This window comes from Thamnophis elegans, chromosome 4, assembly GCF_009769535.1.
Source record: "Thamnophis elegans isolate rThaEle1 chromosome 4, rThaEle1.pri, whole genome shotgun sequence".
Classification (NCBI taxonomy): domain Eukaryota; kingdom Metazoa; phylum Chordata; class Lepidosauria; order Squamata; family Colubridae; genus Thamnophis; species Thamnophis elegans.
The window spans coordinates 83,719,617-83,738,482 of NC_045544.1; the positions used below are offsets into that span (position 1 = coordinate 83,719,617).

Below are 18,866 nucleotides of genomic sequence, written 5' to 3' on the forward strand. Positions count from 1 at the left end.
GTGGCTGAAGGCGTCTGCCGGCGATTTTCCTCAAGGACCGTATTCTGCTTCTGCAGGAGACTCGGGGGTCACCAAAGGCACCTCTCGCCCTTCCCAAAAGAATTATACTTTAAATACGTTTTTTTCCCCTTTGAGCCCGTAGCCACGCATTCAAAAAAAAAATATGTTGGGGGGGCGAAGAGAGGGAGAAACCGGAGGAGGGTTTATGGCCAAACTTGGCTCGACTGAGATCAGCGTTAGGTAACACGGCGCACCAGCGGCAAGCCGGGCTCGTGCCGAAGATGATGCCAGAGGTCCGCCGTCCAATAGAAACGCCCCGCAGTCCCGCCTCTTTTCTTCCGCGGCGCGGCTCTGCTTTACAGGCCAAAGGCACGAAACCATTCATGAGTTTTGTGACATCATCGGAGGGAGGGGGCGGGCTTTTGTGAGCCTAGATACGCCCCCCTTGTCTATAAAAATAGCTCTCAAACTCTTTGTGCTGGCCAGTTTAATGCGAGCAAACCTGTAGCTGCGGTTGGGTGGGAGAAAGACGCTTCACCGAGCAGCTTCAACCCGAAAAAACAATATCAGTTTTTAATCTTCTGAGAGATCTCCTAGCCAGAGTTTCTCACGGGGAACCTTAGCCCGCTCGCTCTCTTTCTGTTTGTGTTGGTTTAGTTCTAGTTCGTCCCCGTCCCCCTCCTCCTCACTACTCCTGTGCTGAGCTACAAAAGGAGGTTGGCTCGACCTCTTTGTTAGGACTACATACATGTCTGTATTTTTCTCCATTCGTTGGTGAGTAACGTGGCGCTGCGGTGTGGCTGGCGAGGTGCGGGGCTCGGTGGGTGTTTTTAAGAGGTGCGAAATCGGGAGAGGTTTTTACGCCACCTTTGCGAGAGACCGCCTGGACCGAGAACTTCAAGGAATGTTGGGAGGGGGGCGCGCGTTGTTGAAGGCGCGGGAGGGAGAAACAAAGGAAGGACGGGGGAGGGGAGGGGCGCCACGAACACAAGCCCGTGGGCGCGCCCCTCCAGTCCGGCGCAAAACGGGGGCAGGACGGCGCCTGCGGTCCTTGTCCCGGGTCACCCGCAAGCGGCTCCCGCTGAGCGCGCTCGGGAGCCCGAAGTCTACCCGGAAACGGCGGGTGGCGTTCCCGGGACCTCCTTAGCAGTCTCGGCACGTCCTATTGCTTCGGGTGGGGGAGGGAGAGGGGAGAGATTGCTTCCCAAGCGCTTCTTTTATCCGTCGCTTGTCCTCCGCTTCCCCGCGCCAGGGAGAACCGGTTCAAGCGGATCTGGGCTTCCTGCGAGAAGGGTGGTGGAGGAGTGGGCTGCGGGGCGAAGGCGGCAGCTCTCCTTTCGCGAAAGGCGGTGGGGCGGTGGTGGTGTCTGGATCGAGGCTGCCTGCTTGCGATGATGTCCCGGGGAGGGGGGACTTTTTTTGTCCGCAAGTGTTGATTTCTTCCAGCTGGAGCTCCATGGAGAGAACAAAACAGCTACTTCTGGCTTAGTTTCTGTAGGAAAATAAATAAATAACCGGCACAGCAGCTGTTTCCCCCCCCCCCCGGTGTTCCTTATTGCAACTGTTTAGCTCCCTATATATATATATGGAGCACTATCCCATCAGCGGGGAGGGAGGGGGGTCAGGGTTATTAATCCGAACAAAAGAACTGGTCTGTTAGAAGAATTCTGCAAATAGCAATGAAAAGTCCCAAATATTTTCCCCCGTTTCTTTATCGGGGCTTCTCTCCCGTCTCCCCCCGCGAGGTGGGACGCGATTACGGTAAGAATCCTACCGTAATCGCAGTAGGAAGTTTGCTGCTAAACAGCTGCTTCTTTCAAGACGGTCAACAAAGGCAGGAGGCTGCAGACGTTACTCTGGAACGGGTGCTCCCACAGTTGCTGCTTTTTACTTATTTGCATTCTGCCTTTATTATTTTTACAAACGACTCAAGGCAGCAAACCTATCCAACACTACTATATTTCTCACAACAACCCTGTGAGGTTGGTTGGAGTGAGGAAGAGTGACCAGTCCAGTCAACCAGCTGGCTTTCATGGATAAGGTGGCGGCTGAATGCACAATCTTCTTACTAGCCTGCTGCCTAAGCCACTAGAATTATTCTTCCGGTTGGGAAGTAATAACTTTGATGGGGGGGGGGCATGGGGAGAGAAAAATTGATTTGGTCATTTGCCTTCTGGGTGCTTCAATTAACGCAGAAGCCCCAAGCCATCATCCTGAATGTGGGCGAACATAGTGGAGAGCAAGGGGTTCTGGATAGAAGTTCAGAAACTCCTGGTTCCTTCGGATTTACCCCCGAATTTGAAAATTTGGACTTTCACAAAAACGGGGGCTCCATATCTGCCCCCAAATGTGCATTTTATAGCAGGTGCACCCAATGGGGTTAGGCTTGCACTTTAGAACTGGAGTGCAGCCCGATTTCTTTGTTGTTAAGATGAGGAGTGAGCTGCGGCAAAGTTGTATAACCTCCTCCCTGGAATGTTTTCAAGAAAGGCTGGCTTGATGTAAGTAAGGATGCTTAAAGTATTTTTGCCTTTTGGCAGAGAGCACGAGGGGGAAATAGCTCTCCCTCTCAGATATTAAGCCCTGGTGTGCATGTATTCCCATTGTCTCTGTGTGTTGCTTCTCTTGACAAATGCCATTAGAAGAATAAATACCTTTTAGCAAACAGACAGTAAATTCTTAGCAGTTTTACCAGAATCCAGTAGTCTGAGTACAAGTGGAAAGTATGACGCAAAATATGCATCTCTTCCGAGAGAGCTAGTGCAGAAACAGTGTAAGGAAAGTGAAGTTTCCTCAGTAAAGCCTGTGAGATGAAAAGCTGAGATCTTTGGCAACTGATGTATTTTATCTTATTTGATGAATTTTCTTGTTGCTTTACATATAATTCTGTTGCCGGACACTGCGGCTTGGATGGCTCCCTGGCTAATGAACAATTATATACCTTGTTTTTTAAAAAAAACCCTCAAGAAACCAATGTTCTATTTAGTTGCAACATTTTTTTTTTGTTTTCTATTCTGATTGTCTTAAAGTCTAGCTATTTGGCTGACCTCAAATCCCTATCACAATGTTATATCCCCATTTTCTTGCAAACAAAGTCACTCAAAGGTTTAACAACCCTCCCCCCCAAGTGTTACTGATAGCTCTAAATCATTTTCCTAAATAATTCTGACCAACTTGTTGCCTCTTCACCAACTCTAGAGTTTAAGGGATGATGATACTTTTCTCTGAATTTGCTGTGCAGAGTTGTGGCACCCCATTAGGGAGGAGAGGGGTGAAGTAAGATGTGTATGTATGTATTCTGAGGACAAGATGCAAGTCTTGTTTTCTAATATAGGTAAGACCAAGGGACAAAGTGGGGAAGAAAAAATCAACAGTGTTTTCAGTCTATTTAATCTGGAATATAAAACTAAGTGTTGCTTCCCTTGAATATATAGCTAAAATGCATAGGAGCATACATTGTTGTTTTTCTTTAAAATATTTATATAGCTGTCCATCTTTCAGACAACTTTAGGTGTCTCCAATAATGTTTTCTTACTTTTTTAGTCTGTCTAATCAAAATATAAAAGTGTAAGCTCCTCCCAGCAGCAGAAATCTCTTGTGATAACTTAAAAGTACAATATGCATCCTAGTATTATATATAATATGCTGTAATGATACCATTGTTACTTGTGCAAGTGATTCTTTGGGATGATCTGGCTTATTGTTTTTAAGCTAAGCAAAGCTGATGCTGGACATTCAGTATTTGCACTTAAAGTATTAATTTAGAAAAGCAGCAGGTGCTGTAAGAGCAAGCAAGGAATAAAGACCAGTCTCGTGACTGACTGGTGCAATATAACCACCTACCCATTATGGTATAGCCACTGGTGATTGATGGGTTCACATTCTTTATATTGACATTCTTGTGTGTTATTATCTGGAGTAACTATTCTAAAAGATGCCTTTCAGTATAGAACAGCCAATGCAATACTATTGCAATATTATTCCTTTATGACAGCTTTATGCTACCACATGCATTGTTTTTATTTATATTGAAACTTAAGTGAGTGCAGGAAACTTTAAAGAAATGTAGTGCTGGGAAATTGAGGTGGAATTAGCACATGCTAAAATACAGAAGTTGCTTGAATGCATGTAAAATGTACTTTTGCTTTCAAAATAAGTTCTAATGGAAACAATGAGTATAAGGCTGAAATTGAAACCTGGGCTATAGAATGAATCAATCTGAAACCTTTGGGTGACTTAGGTGGCTTAAAATTCTTAACTCTGAAGCCTTCACAGAATCTGTAGGACAGTGTTTTTCAATCTATTCCAAAATAGGTTGAAGTAGTTTCTTTCCAAAATAACTATTTTTTAAATAAAATAAAATAATTTGCTGTCCGCCTCGCAGTTCAAAGTGACTCAGAAATAAAACTGGTTATATGCATTGAAATGGTTAAGTTTCTTAATCTGTACTAGAATTCCTTATCAATATGGAATCCCAGGTCTTATTTGCTTATCTACTATTAATTGCAACTGAATAAAAGGGTAATTGCTGAAGTTGTCTCTCTGCCTTTGTTTTCAGCCCTGATTATTTGAGATCAGCTGACATGACTGAGGTGATGAGCGCTCCAACTATGGATGAGATTGGTTTAAGCCCCCGCAAAGATGGCCTATCCTATCAGGTAAATTCACTGCCATGCAAAAAACCTTAATGCAGCTAACTAACTGCAAGTTGCTAATAGATTCAATTGGGATTATATAGTAATCTTTTTAGAAGGCTGATGAATTAGTTCTTAATATTTTAAAATTTTCAAAGCTATTTGTAATGCTTCCTTGGCAAGAGCAGTTAGAAAGGACAGAGTGTTTTGGGTTTGGAGGGATCTTGGATGGACTTATTTACAAGTAAATGTAAACTTAACCATTTGAAGAAAAAGTTTTATTGAAGAGTCTAGCAGATAAATTCACAAAGGACAAGATCTGCTTCTTATAAGATATAAATGGTACTAAACGTTATAGCTATGTCTCAATACTGGCTATTTAGGTTCATTCAGACTATGGGTATTGGGCTTAATCTGGATGTATGTGGCAGTATTGCAGTTTCCATTATGGACTAGATATCCTGTTGGATCTGTTGTGTGTTCTGTTGGATCTAGATACGTTTAGCAAGAACATCTAATTGTGCTATTTTTTATATTGCCTCCTAGAACTTGGAATAAATTTGACATTGATTAAGCCTCCCTTCCTTTAGTAGCATACTTTAGTTTAAGAGCAGTGGTTAGAATGTGGTATTGCAGGCTTTCATCCTTCCAAAGTTGATAAAATGAGGACCTAGATTATTTTGGGCAATGCGATGACTCTGTAAACTGCTTAGAGAGGGCTATAAAGCACTATGAAGTATTATTGCTATTGCTAATGTATAGCCTTACAGCATTTCTTTCTACCCTGGTTTTGATGACTTTTAGTTGTTCTTAACAAATTCTTGGTTGGATGTAATGATTGGTTACTTTGGATGTTGCCTTATTAGTCTTTGCAAGCCTGAAATGAAAGTGAAAAGCATATAAATGGTATAAATTACAGGCATGAGTAAATGTTCCATTCAGCTCCAATTTGTGGATAACCAATGGTGATCTGTCTGATCACTATAGAGACAGAATAACGAGCTGTATAGGGCTTTGATCTGATTGAATACTACTGGAGTTTTTTCAACATATTTCTGAATAAATACAGTTAGTCCTTGACTTACAACAGTTCATTTAGTGACTGTTCAAAATTAAATGGCGCAGAAAAGATTTTTTCACACTTACAACCATTGCAGCATCCCAATGGCCACATGATTAAAATTCAATTGCTTGGCAACTGGTTCGTATTTATGATGGCTGCAGTTTCCTAGGGTCATGTGATCAGCTTTTGCAACCATCTGACGAGCAAAATCAGTAGGAAATCCAGAATCACTTAACAGCCACATTATTAACAAATGCAAAGATTCACTTAAAACGTTGGCAAGAAAAGTCATAAAATGAGGCAAACTCATTTAACAAATATTAAGTGGGCTCAATTGTGGTCATACCCTGAGGACTATGTGTGGGTTGTACTGTATAAAGTGGCAATTTGATTTTGTAAAGCAATAGCAGGTTTTGCTGAAGCATTTTCTAATCCCATTAGGATTTCCCCCCTCAGCGGCTCTTAACTCTGCTCTGTCTTTTGAATGGAAGGTGTGTAGGTCACTTCCGACTTATCTTTCACATTCAATTATCTCAGAAAATAAAATTTCCTTTAGATGAATGGTAGTGCAAGGAATCTTTGTTACTTCAGACTAATTTTAACAATGTTTTTTTAGCTTGATTTTGGAATGAATCCCAGTGGAAAAATACAGTTAGAAAACATTGCATCAGAACTGAAAAAAGCCACATGAATTTCCAGTGTAAGGCTCAAGGGTCTTAACTATTTTGAGACTGGCCTGAATTAGAATAAGTAAACTTTGAATTTCAGACAACTTTGGCCAGCTGGATTGAGTTCAATATGTTTAGACTACCAATACAACTTCTACTGAGTGAAGCAGAAGCACTGTTAAATCAATGGCCTTAAGCACATTGCTTTTTGCTTATTTCTGCCCACAAAGACTTGGCAGTGTTTGGACTTGGGATGATTTTATGACTATATTTTGGCTCATAAATCATTCAAACTGCCAGCAATTCAGATTTTAAAGTGTTTTTGAAGAATGTTTTCTTAATCTCTATCTCACAGAACAAAAACAATTCTAAGGTTATGCTAGATGACATAGGCTCTTATCTTATAAATATACTAGAATTTATGTAGTTTGAACTTGGTTTGTGGCCATTAACTTCAATAACTCATCAAACCAGAAGCTAGAATTCAGTGAACCCCTGAAACTCATTTGTTGTATTAGCAAAAATCGCCATTTAGAATAACTAGAACTTTGGTTTTGACCTCATCCTCATGTGCTATGCCTGTACCAGTGGTGGGTTCTGGATCCCGTTGCAACCAGTACACTGCAATGGGGCCCAGTGTCCACCATGTGAACATGCACAGCACGCATGCTACTTACCGCCGTGATGTGCCAGCTGCTCGGCGGACCATCACGCAGGCGTTGTATGCTCCGTGTGTGTGTGTGTGCAAAAGCCCCAGCCGGCTCAAATAGCGGTAAGGGAGTGGGCGGGGCGGGCAGGCCCTCCGGAACACTGTACCAGAATGGTACCTGGTGCTCCCAGCAGGCACTGGTACCCCTGTACCGGGGTTGTACCGGTTGTATCCCACCACTGGCCTGTACTCTTCGTTCAGATCATTGAAGGGTGCTACAATGTCTAAATGATTATCTAAACTCCTACAGTATGGATTCATTGGCTGCCTATATATTTGCAAGACAAAATCATTGGATGCTAGTATTCTTTAGAGAAATACTGTCTACACATTGTTTTTTCTATGTTCTAAATCAGAGGCGCCCAACCTTTTGGGCACCAAGCATCGGTTCCATGGAGGTTTTTGCAGGCCAGAGTGGGTGTGGTTTTGCATGCTGCCTGTATCCCGCAGATGGGACTTTTTTTTTTGTTTCTGCAGCCCAGTTGCTGGAATGCCGCAGACTGGTGCCTGTCCACAAACTGGGGTTGGGGACCCCTGTTCTAAATTGAATATTGCCTGCATTTTAACTCTTATCTGATTAAATAATAGGGGGAAATTACATTTAAAAACTTTTAAGTTAAATCGAAAAGTTTGCTAACCACTGAAAAGAAACCTGAAGATCCAGATTTTTTTAAAAAAATTATAATATAAATTTGTAAGGCTGGCGATACCATTATGACTCTAGGCATACATTATGTGCCTTGAAAATGACAAATAGTGGCTCTAGGATTTCTTGGTGAACCTGAACACAAATCTACAGACCAGTTTAGATCTTCATGGTTTCTGCAGCTATAAAATTGGGACTTGTAGGTTCCTTATCTCTCGGAAAACATCTAGAGATACACTAGGGGGTAGATACTAATCTGTGTGCACGCACGCATGCACACACACATACATACATCCACCTGGTTCAGAGGTTAGAGGAGCATTTTTTCCTCCTTGTAAATCTGAAAGAGGAAGCTGAAGAGAACTGCACTTTTTTAGAAGGTTACTATACTGTAGTATTGTTTGGTGATTTCCAATCTACGTAAATAATTCTCCAGCCTCATTTTGTTTCTGGGATGGGCAGAAAAAAAAATCTTCTCATCCTAATGTATTACTCCTACCAAAAAATGTCTCTATTGCATTGTGCACTTTCAAATGTCAGCATTCAACCAAAGTAACAGCTGCCCGTTCCAATCAAATTGAGAAGTGTAACAACTCAAATGTGATCTTGAGAGTTATTTCCCTCCTGTTCTGAGTTCTCAATCAGCTGCTAAGTAATACATTTATGAATAAGCAAAGCTGCAGAATGGCATCTGTCTTCAAGACCTGGATAGGAACTCTAGGAAGAAACAATGCTCTGCTTTGCAAGCCATACCTGGGGGCTATATCCTAAAAGTGGGTGGAGCCAGGACCAATCTGGGCAAGAGTTCTTGGAAGTTTTAAAAGGTGAAATGGCTGCTTTAAGAATCTGCAAATCTAGCCATTTTGCCCCTTATGCCCTCATCCCATTTTTATTTTTATTTTTTGGATGGAGGCATGTTATGGAAATTACCAAATGGTATATACACCAGTGGTTCCCAACCTTTATGGCTTGGAGGCCCGACATGGGAACTGGGTCACTAGTGCAAGTCAAGCTGTTGCATGCACACATGTACACTGGCCTGCCACTCATACAGCCGAGTTCTAAACAGGCCACAGCCCAACAGTGCACTGTGGCCTAGAAGTTGGGGACCCCTGCCAACAGTATTTTTTTTTAGAAGCCCACTCTGGAAACTACCAAGTAGATGGCACTTGAATCTACTAGATCACATTTAGATAACCTGGAATGGGATAAAGATAGAAAAGATGCGATCCGGCTGAAGTGGATTTGAAGTTGTCCTCTGTTGCCCTCCAAACTTTTCTATTGCTTGATTTTGGCTTAGTTCTTTACAAGCTTCTTTGATTTGAAGTTTTGCAATGTTTTTCCAATGAAAAAGGTTTTGATAACTATTAACTAATAGTTATTAATTATTAACTAGTGATAACTAATTATAAATAAAATTCATAAATTCATTTAATGACATACGTGGAGACAGAGAGAGAGGATGTGAGGAACTCTGCTCTCTTTTTCTCTCTTTAAGGAGAAAGAGACAAATAGACAATAGGGTACAGTTAGCCCTCATTTAAAACGTTTTGTTTAGCAACCGTTCAAAATTACAATGGCACTGAAAAAAGGGACTTGTGACCATTTTTCACAGGTGCAACCTTTGCAGCGTCTCCATGATTATGTGATCAAATTCGACGCTTGGGCAGCTGGTTCATATTTATAATCGCCTGCAGTGTTCCTGGGGTCACATGATCACCTTGTGTGTGACCACCTGACAACGAAAGTCAACAGGGATGCCAAATTCACTTAACAACCAGATTATTCAGTGATTCATTTAAAACTGTGGCAAGAAAGGTGGCAAAATCAGGCAAAACCCACTTAGCAAACATCTCACTAAACAACAGAAATTTTGGGCTGAATTGTGGTTATAATTGAAGACTCCCTATAACTCAGTTTGGTTTGGGATTTTGATTGACATGAATTTCATAGAATGAGAAATTGTAGCCCAAAGCATCTGGAATGCATAAGGTTGTTTGTCTTTAAAACCTTTAGGTTTTTTTTCTAGTTATTTTGTTTGTTAAATTTGAACCCCCATCCAAGCTTTAGCTTATCTGAGTGGTACCATTTTGTACACAAGCAGTAGTGATTTTGCATCTTTAAAATTCACAATCTACCCCACTCCAGTGCACTCCACATAACATCTAGGCCAGCTTTCTTTTCTAACAGACATTATTTCTTTTGAAAGGCCTTTTCAACACCACCTTAAGTAATAAAGTCCAGTTATTATTGAAGGTGACCAATGTTAACTGATAAAATTAGCAATCCTTTAGCTGAGATTTCCCTAGCCTGGCAAACTGCAGACATCCTGGATTACTGCTTCCAGCATCCTCAGATAGAATTGCCAATGCTGGTTGGATGCTGGAGGCTTTAGTCCAACAACAGGAAAGTGCCAGGTCAGAGAAGGCCTCTTTTGCTAAATAAATAGCAAATGGAAGCAGGAAATGCATCCAGAATATACATAGACTTTGGGACTGTGTAATAATGTTGTTAGGGACACGGTGGCTAAAATGCTGAGCTTGTCAACCGAGAGGTCGGCGGTTCGAATCCCTAGTGCCGCATAACGGAGTGAGCTCCCGTTACTTGTCCCAGCTTCTGCCCACCTAGCAGTTCGAAAGCACAAAAATGAAAGTAGAAAAAAAGGGGAACCACTTTTGGTGGGAAGGTAAGACTGTTCTGTGAACCTTTGGTGTTTAGTCATGCTGGCCACATGACCCCGGAGAGGCTTCAGACAATGCTTTCTTTTTTTTACCCTTAAAAATATTAAGACAACTCTGGCTCTTCGGCTTTAAAACAGAAATGAGCAACACCCCCTAGAGTCGGGACGAACGACTGTGCAAGGAGCCTTTACCTTTAATACATTTTTAATGTATGGGAACTCTTCTCCCTCTATATCTTATTAAGATAAACATACAGCTGAAAGTGGCAAAATGGCAAAAGAAAATATCTAATTTAATGGTGAGTGAATATCCCAACATTCTTGTTCAGGGAATTTTATTCTTTTTTAAATGTTATTGAAGCAAAGGGTTTGCTAGTTTTTAGCCTGAATTTGGGATCACATCCATTACGTTCTCCTATTTTCTTTCTACCAGAAAATGACTACATTCTTTTTCCAAGTTGATCGTTAATGGCAAATGACTCTAGCACTAATCATAGTATTTGAAATTGAAGTTGATTTAGGACTAAAATATCCCTACTCTGCTGTCAAAATAATGTGTTGAAATTCTGTTAAAAGAATTTTTTTTAAAAAAAACCTCAGAATAGAATCTGCCTCTTATTGTGGTAACTGGGTTGAATAAACAACATTCAGAGGCAAGTATTCTTTATATAAATTTAAATTGCTATGAAGAAGTGGTAACAAAGTGCATTGATCCTTATGACAGCAGGCATTCAAAGCTGATCCGAAAACCACTCAAGCCTGTTGTGTGAAGCAGCAGTGAATTGGAAGCCTGCCAAAGTAGTACCCCAGAATAAGTTTCTCTTTGCAAATGAAGTCGGGGTGATCCCTTGTAGTGAGATCTCTTTATCAGTTGTAGAAGGAGAAGCAATTCTGGTGTACATGACTTGGACTGCACAGCACATTTGTTTTGTTTTGGGCTCTCTTTGTGGGTGTTGTTTTTCGCACTGTTAAAGACAAATCTTCCTGAGATCCACCACACCCAAACCTCTGAACTGTTAATATCGCTGGTGTTCATCAAACGCAAAATGGACCAATTGGATGACCTGTGGCTGCTGCTTTTGTCATCCTAATGGGGTGGCAAAAGGTAGTCTTAATGTGTTCTGGTAGGTTGACTTAATCAGGATTCATATGCCTGGGGTTGCAACCAGACAATGCAATCAAGATAGCACTGAATAAATATGCCCCTGCCTACTACTGCTAATCTCAGTGAAGGTCTTGTAGACTGTATGGACTAGAACACTCTACATGGGGCAGCCTTGAAGAGTGTTCGGAGACTTCAGCTTATCCAGAATGCAGCCGCGCGAGCGATCGTGGGTGCGCCTCGCTACACCCACGTTACACCTATCCTCTGCGAGCTGCACTGGCTGCCTATTGGTCTCCGGATATGCTTCAAGGTGCTAGTTGTCACTTATAAAACCCTACATGGTATTGGACCTGGGTACTTGAGAGACCGCCTCCTGCCAATTACCTCCCAAAGACCCATTAGATCCCACAGACTAGGCCTCCTCCGAATTCCATCTGCCGGCCAATGCCAGCTGGCAACTACCCGGAAGAGGGCCTTCTCTGTGGCTGCTCCGGCCCTCTGGAACGATCTCCCTGTGGAGATTCGTACCCTCACCACCCTTCAGGCTTTCCGTAAAGCCGTTAAGACCTGGCTGTTCCAGCAGGCCTGGGGCTGCTGAGTTCCATCCACACTCAAACTTGGTGTTGTTGTGACCTTTTAAATTGCTTCTGTATTGTTGTGTTTGTTTTCTTTCCTTTTGTATTGTTCCCCTTCGGTTTTGTTAGCCGCCCTGAGTCCCTCGGGAATAGGGCGGCATACAAGTTGAATAAAACCTCTAAAACCTCTAACACAGTCAGTAGTCTAGCTAGGTGCTTAAAACCTTTTCTCCGTATTATTGGTTACCTTACTAGCAAGGCTTGGTTAAGCATTTTTTTCCATTCTGGGGCTAGGTTCAGTCAATTCTAGAGGAAGGGGGTGTGGTGTCACTTGGCACAGGAAAAGATGTTTATCTTCAAGTTTTGAATTTTCTTTTTTTTTCTCCTCTTTGAGGGGCCTAGCAAATAAGTATTCTTATTACCTGTGAATATTCCAATTAAATAACAATAAAAATAACGGTTACTGGTTACTGTATTTGAACAGTTAAGTGATTTTTCTGACCTTTGGTTTCTTCCTATGGCAGCCACAGAGCACATTCACAATCTACCAGTCTGCTTCTTATGTCTCTGTGGCCTGAGAAAGAGTTTGTTTAAATGTTTAGTTGTATAAAAAAAATGTTATTGCTGCCATAGATGAAGGTTAGTGAAAAATTACATAAAATGCAGAGTAGAAAGAGAATTTGCAATAAATCTTCTCCAAAAAATGAACAAAAGGAATGTGGTAGACAATAACAAGCGGCTTTTGAGGAAAAGGTACAAAATCTATAACTTGCTTTGCTTTTGGCTGACCAGAATGGCTCTAAAGAGTGTGCAGGATTCTAGCAACGAGCAAGCTACAACAAAAAAAGTGATGGGTTGAAGTGGAAGGATAGGTGTCTATATTTCAGCTATAAAATCTGCACTTTGGAATTAATCTTGATAGATACTGTAGACTCAATATGTTTGTGGACGGCAGAGAATAATTGTCTACAGCAGATTACTAGTACCTCACAGCTGATCTCCAGCATTAACCAGGATTGAATCTGGTTCGACTTGGATAGGAAACCAACATGAGTTCTTATGAGTTGTAGACTTAACTGAGAAATTGAAAAAGTATATCCTGGATGAAAGCTGCGATAAATCAAGTTGCAAGAAAACTATAGGGTTTGCAAGTAGTCCTCAGGAATTGAATTCAAGGAGAGGCTAGGTTCAAGTACAGATAATCCTCGACTTACAACAGTTTATTTAGTAACCCTTCAAAGTTACAACAGCATTGAAAAAGTGACTTTTTCACACTTACGACCAATGCAGCATCCCCATGGGTCATATGACCAAAATTCAGATGCTTGGGAACTGGTTCATATTTATGACAATTGCAGGGTTCTGGGGTCATGTAATCAGCTTTTGCAATCTTCTCACAAGCAAATGAGGAAATCATTTACCAACCATATTACTAGCTTAACAAATGCAACAATTCACATCATAACTGTGCCAAGAAAAGTCGTAAAATGGGGCAAACTCGCTTAACAAAGGTTTAGCATATATTTTGGGCTTAACTTGAGGATAATTTGAGGACTAGCTGTACAGCTAACATTCAGAGAGGAAGACAATGTTGACTCCAATGCTGAGCTCTGAAAACTACAGAGATAGTTTTTAAGTCTCTCTCCTCCTCTTATAAAGAGACGAGTGCAAGCAATATTCAGTAGAATATCTTCATGGATTAAAATGTCATTATGCAAAGGCTCTTGTTTCTTTGCTTCTATTGACAGCTTATCCTTGTTTCTCTATCATGTGCTGGGAAATGTGACTTCATTTATTTTCCATTGGGCCATCCTTAATCCTTGAGTGCAATTGCAACATCTCATTTTTATGCTTCCTTGATTATTTTTAAAAAGCATGACTTAGTGGAAAAATCCTGACCTCCTCTATCTCTGCAGCTGTTACAGATAAGATTCTTCAGGCTATTTAAATCACACACAAAACATATATATTTGGGGGCTGTTTATTTAAAGAAATCATTTATTCCTTACTTTAAAATGGGGTAGGTCAGCATTTTCCAAACAGCTATTCCACTTTGACCTAATGTTCTTACCATAACAAAGGATTAATGCTATTCTGTCCTGTGCTGCTGTGTAGATATAGGAGGTGTGTTGTTCCCTTACTGAGGATGCATATTGTCTTATCCAAATTATGAACTTTGGGCTTGGCTGCAGTTTATCTCTTCCCCCAAATGCACCTGATAGTGTTAGTTGAGGATAATGGGAATTGTAGTGCTGAACAATTTGGAAATGCTCTGCTGAGGAAAGCAACTTTTAATAAATGCCAACATTTTCCCCCTCTTGAATGGGGATACAAACTTGATGCTTTATACACAAGTTGTAGAATCCATGCAGGGCTATTTGGTCATCTGGTGTGTTTTAATGGTGAGATGGAAACTCCAGCATAGTTTATAAAATGCCTAGGATGGAATAGATCAGACAATAATATTGCCATTATTTCCATATGAGCTTTAATAGATATTAGTGTTATCTGAAGTTTTGAAAAATATCTAGGTAGCAGAGTAGTTGGATATTTATATAATACTCAGATTTCTTAGAATGCAGCTCTTAGATATCTCTAGGTCAAATGCATGTGCTGGTTTGAGAGCTAGTGTCTAAAACATCTGGGAACACCAGGGTCAGCAAAAGCTTACTAAGGAAATGGTATCTGTTGAGTATCTGCAAAGAGCTCCAACAGTGGGCCAGTGGAATTGTCAAGATGCTGGTTTGTCAACAGTAACATCTGGCAGTACTAACCTGGCCAGAGTAAAATGGTAGGTTACTTAATGTAATGGCTGAAAGTATACTTGTGTATGATCTGATGTTGGCAAGAATCCAGTGGAGTATCAGGCATAGAGATGAACAATCCTTCCAAGAGAGAATTTGAGTCATAACATAGTGAGTTGCCTGATGATGTCCAGTTAGTCAAACATTACCATAATTCATACATTGTCGGTGACCTGTACTGAACTATATATAGTGGTTTCAGGAAGTTGATGGGCAGGACATCTGTTGCATTTTGGATTTGTGCAGTATAATCACATTTGATACTTATTTATAGACATTAGAGTAACTTGAAGATCAGTTTTCTGAATGTCCTTTGTGTACAAAATGCACAAAGAGTTCCTTGTTTAACCATTTGTATGGTCAATATCTCACAAATACAGCAGTTGAGTAAACATTTTTTTAAAAAAATATAATATTCAAGTGCAATGTTCATGAGGTCCAAAAAAATCCCTTCTATTTTGCCAATCAAATAGCAGACTAATAACCCACCAGACCTTAGGAAAAGCAAAGCCTTTGGCACCTTAAGAAAGACTGACAGGGTCAAGCTTGTCTAGACTTTGAGAGGAATGTCTTTTCCATGGGGGCAGGTGCCTATGATTGAAAAGGCGTATCTCCTGTATCCTGCTAGATGGCAGTGCTCCATAGAAGAGAACTTACCCATCCTATTGGGTCTAGCCAAATGAGCAAAGGCAAACAACTCATAAATAACCTATACTATCATGTAGGGATTCATAAGTGATCATCAGAACCTTAGATTCCACCTAAAACTCACCCTGTAAGCAAGTGGAACTGTGGTGTTACTTGAACATTTCATGAAATGCTTGTCATGATGTGTTCTTGCATCATGGCAGTTGCAGCTTCCAATGTTCTTCAAGGCCAGCCTATATAGAATGTGTCATCTAAAAAGCCTGAATGTGAAGAATGTCATTGACAGCTTGTAATTTGCCCATTGAAGATAGATCTTGTCCAAATTGCATGAAAGGTATGTTTGTTTTCAGTCAAAAATGTGTTGACTTTAAATCAAGCTGTGAAAACTGCATTCCCTTGGGATGTGGTGATCTTTTGACTGCTATGAGTGCCAAAGTGGGTAAGTGTCATTAGTGCCAAAGTTCTTTTACCTGCCAGCCAACTAGTAAGCAAAGATAAACTAATGGGAACCTCTGGCTCCCTAGACATTGTTGCTAGCATTCCTTACCAGTGTTCATGCCTGCTGCTTGGAGTTGTAGATCAATAACATCTGGAGGGCTTTAAAATAATCACTTAAGGAAAGCAACAAAAAATTGCCTTAGAATCTCAGCTACCTATTATGCTCTAAATCTTACAATAAGGTATTATCAGTTATATAATAATATGGACGTAAGATTAAAACATTTTCATTTTTGAAGTTTATAGGAGGATACTTGGATAGCTGTGAATAAATGAAAATGTAATGAAAATACATTAGATTGGAGATATTGATTACTGTAAATCTCTCATTTCAGATTTTCCCTGACCCTTCAGATTTTGATCGTTATTGTAAGCTGAGGACCGCCTCCCTTCCATTGTGGTGGAGCCAACAGAAGGAGATGTGGAGAGTGGAGAATTAAGATGGCCACCTGAGGAGTTCCTGGTTCAGGAGAAGAGGAACAGAACTGTGATGAAGCAAAGAAAGAGAGCAAGGAACAATAAAAACACCGAAGATCTTCTGTTCTACTCAAGATGTTAGGTCATCTTGAGGGAGGAGAACAGCTTTCTGAAGTGTCTTTTCTACAAAAGACATTCAATTTTGCACCTGCAAGATCTTAGTTTTTTTCATATTCTCTATTGAGAACTGAAGCGCTTGACGTGACAATCTCCAGCTAAAACTAAGAAAGTTTGGGCAGGCAAAGGAAGCCAAAATGATTGCCCTTCTCAAGATCATTGTTGAATTCTGTGGTGGTTGCCTGGGGCAGCCAGGAAATTAGAGGGCGCTTTGGTGGAGGAATAGGCCAGCAGGAAACATGCTCTTCTGAAGTGTGTGGTATTAGAAGAAATAGCTGCAAGTATAAATGCAGCTGAGTTCTGTAAGGGACTGCCTCTGGCTACAAATGCATGAGAATAGTGTTCATCTCTCAAAACCTTGCCTTCTCATAGTGTTTTTTCTGGTTTTATGTGTGCATGTGTTTAGAGGCTGGAAGACAAGCCAATGAAATGCTCCTATGACCCATTAGGCAGTCTTCCTGCAGAACTCCAGAGTGGAGCCATGGGTCAATGACTAGGTTGGCCTTCTGTAGCTAGTGTCCTCTTAAAGTCACACCATCTTTGTTAGGCTGCAGGCTCCAGCATTGGCTTGCTCACCTGTTGCACATAAACTATATTTTTTAATGTCTTTTCTTTTCTTGGCACCTCTTTAGGCATGCATTTTAACATCGCAGTGAATAGCTTTGTATGGCCATTGTGCTGTTGACTGTAGAAATGGCCTTTACTACTTGTTCTGCAGTTATCTTGTTTAGGCTGTAAACAGTCACATTTTGTTTTGTTTGGGAGGTGGGATTGTGGAAGAAATGCTTCTTCAGAAAAAACTTCAGGAGATTTTGACATGGAAAACAAAAAGTATATTTTCTTTCCTGCTACTGAAGCTGCTGTTTAACTTTCTCCGTCAGCAATGCTGCTGTGAAATACGGCTTTTTCATCAGGACTGATTTATGAATTTAGTCATGTGTTAATGCTGGATCAAGAGCTCATGATAATAGTACAGGGCCAACCAAGGCTGTTAACTAGGAAGACCTTAAGATAATTGGTATCCCCTTTAAAAGCAGGAGGGTGAAAGCAGGGCTTATCTTCAAAAACAAAAGGTATTACAGTATCTCAGTATTGTGAAGAAGATAACACTTTTTTTGAACCAAGGATTTTTTTTTATTGACTTATCTTGTTCACAGGTTCTAAATTCCCCATTATAATCTCTTTCCTCATGCCCCATATCTCTCCTCCGAGAAGGCAAACAAATAGTTGGATAAGTTAAATTGGCAGCCTCATTAAAAAGAAAAAGAGTATCTTGCTTCTTGGCAGGAAGTTCTGCAAAGTTGAAATTTCAAGTACGACTTTCAGATACTAAAAGCCAATGATTCCATATTAATTTTGCAGAAACTAAAACTTCGTAATGTATAAACATTATAGCCTTAACAAGATAGTCAAAAATCCTTCGTTTCCCATGATCTTTTCCATTCCTTTCCTACTTCGTTGGAACTCTTATGTATGTGCTATATATAAAAGACACACGCATACACACACGTACACTTATTTTGATACCTCATGAGTAGTAAAATTGCTGGTAATGGATTAGAGTTGCTTGTTGAAATCAGCAGGGTTACTTTTTTCAGTCTCGTCTCGCATGTGTTTTCCACATAATGGCAATAACTTAACAGCTGTGAATCATTGTTACATGTGGATGTGAGATTGTAGGGATGTAGTTGGGTGTTCTTGTGTGTGTTTTTCAGCCAAGAACCTGTAACACATATACTACCTGTCTTGGTGGGTGTTTGAGCATCACTGAAATTTGTCTTGCACCCTTGCCTTGTCAAGGTTGCTTTAAAATGGATGGATCCAGATGTTTTTTGTATCCCTGAATCTGTTCTTGTCTTGGTGTTCAGTACAATGAGCTTTCACACTTGCACCCAACCTGAATTGCCCTATTTTTTTCCCCTTCAAAAGTCACTTTTTGGTTCTCCATTTTTGTCCCAGTTTGAAGTTGTCAAATGTTAACCACTCAAACTCAGAAAAACAAAAATCCTTAATGCTTTAAGGACAGAGTGGGGTTGTTGTTTGTCTTTGAATATTTGCATATCATTTTTCTGCTTTTTTAAAAGATACAATTGTTGCTTGTATTTCTGTCACTTTTGAATGTGTCTGAGGAACAAAGCACTCCAGTGGAACTTTTCCTGTTATATATTACATTCTATATTTCTGTAAAATTCTTTTTTGAGCCTCAGGGAAAAAGCTAGCATTTTTTTCAAACTACTTTTGT

The 18,866-nt window shown here is 40.6% G+C and overlaps 1 protein-coding gene across 1 annotated transcript; it reads left to right on the forward strand.

The window, feature by feature from the left end:
- The first annotated feature begins 489 nt into the window (after window positions 1-489).
- LBH (LBH regulator of WNT signaling pathway) lies at window positions 490-18,105 on the forward strand. Its single transcript, XM_032215991.1, is given in 5 exon segments — window positions 490-774; window positions 4,559-4,658; window positions 16,366-16,405; window positions 16,408-16,500; window positions 16,503-18,105. Coding segments are annotated over 5 exon segments (309 nt in total). The 5' UTR covers window positions 490-748; the 3' UTR covers window positions 16,553-18,105.
- Window positions 18,106-18,866: the final 761 nt, after the last annotated feature.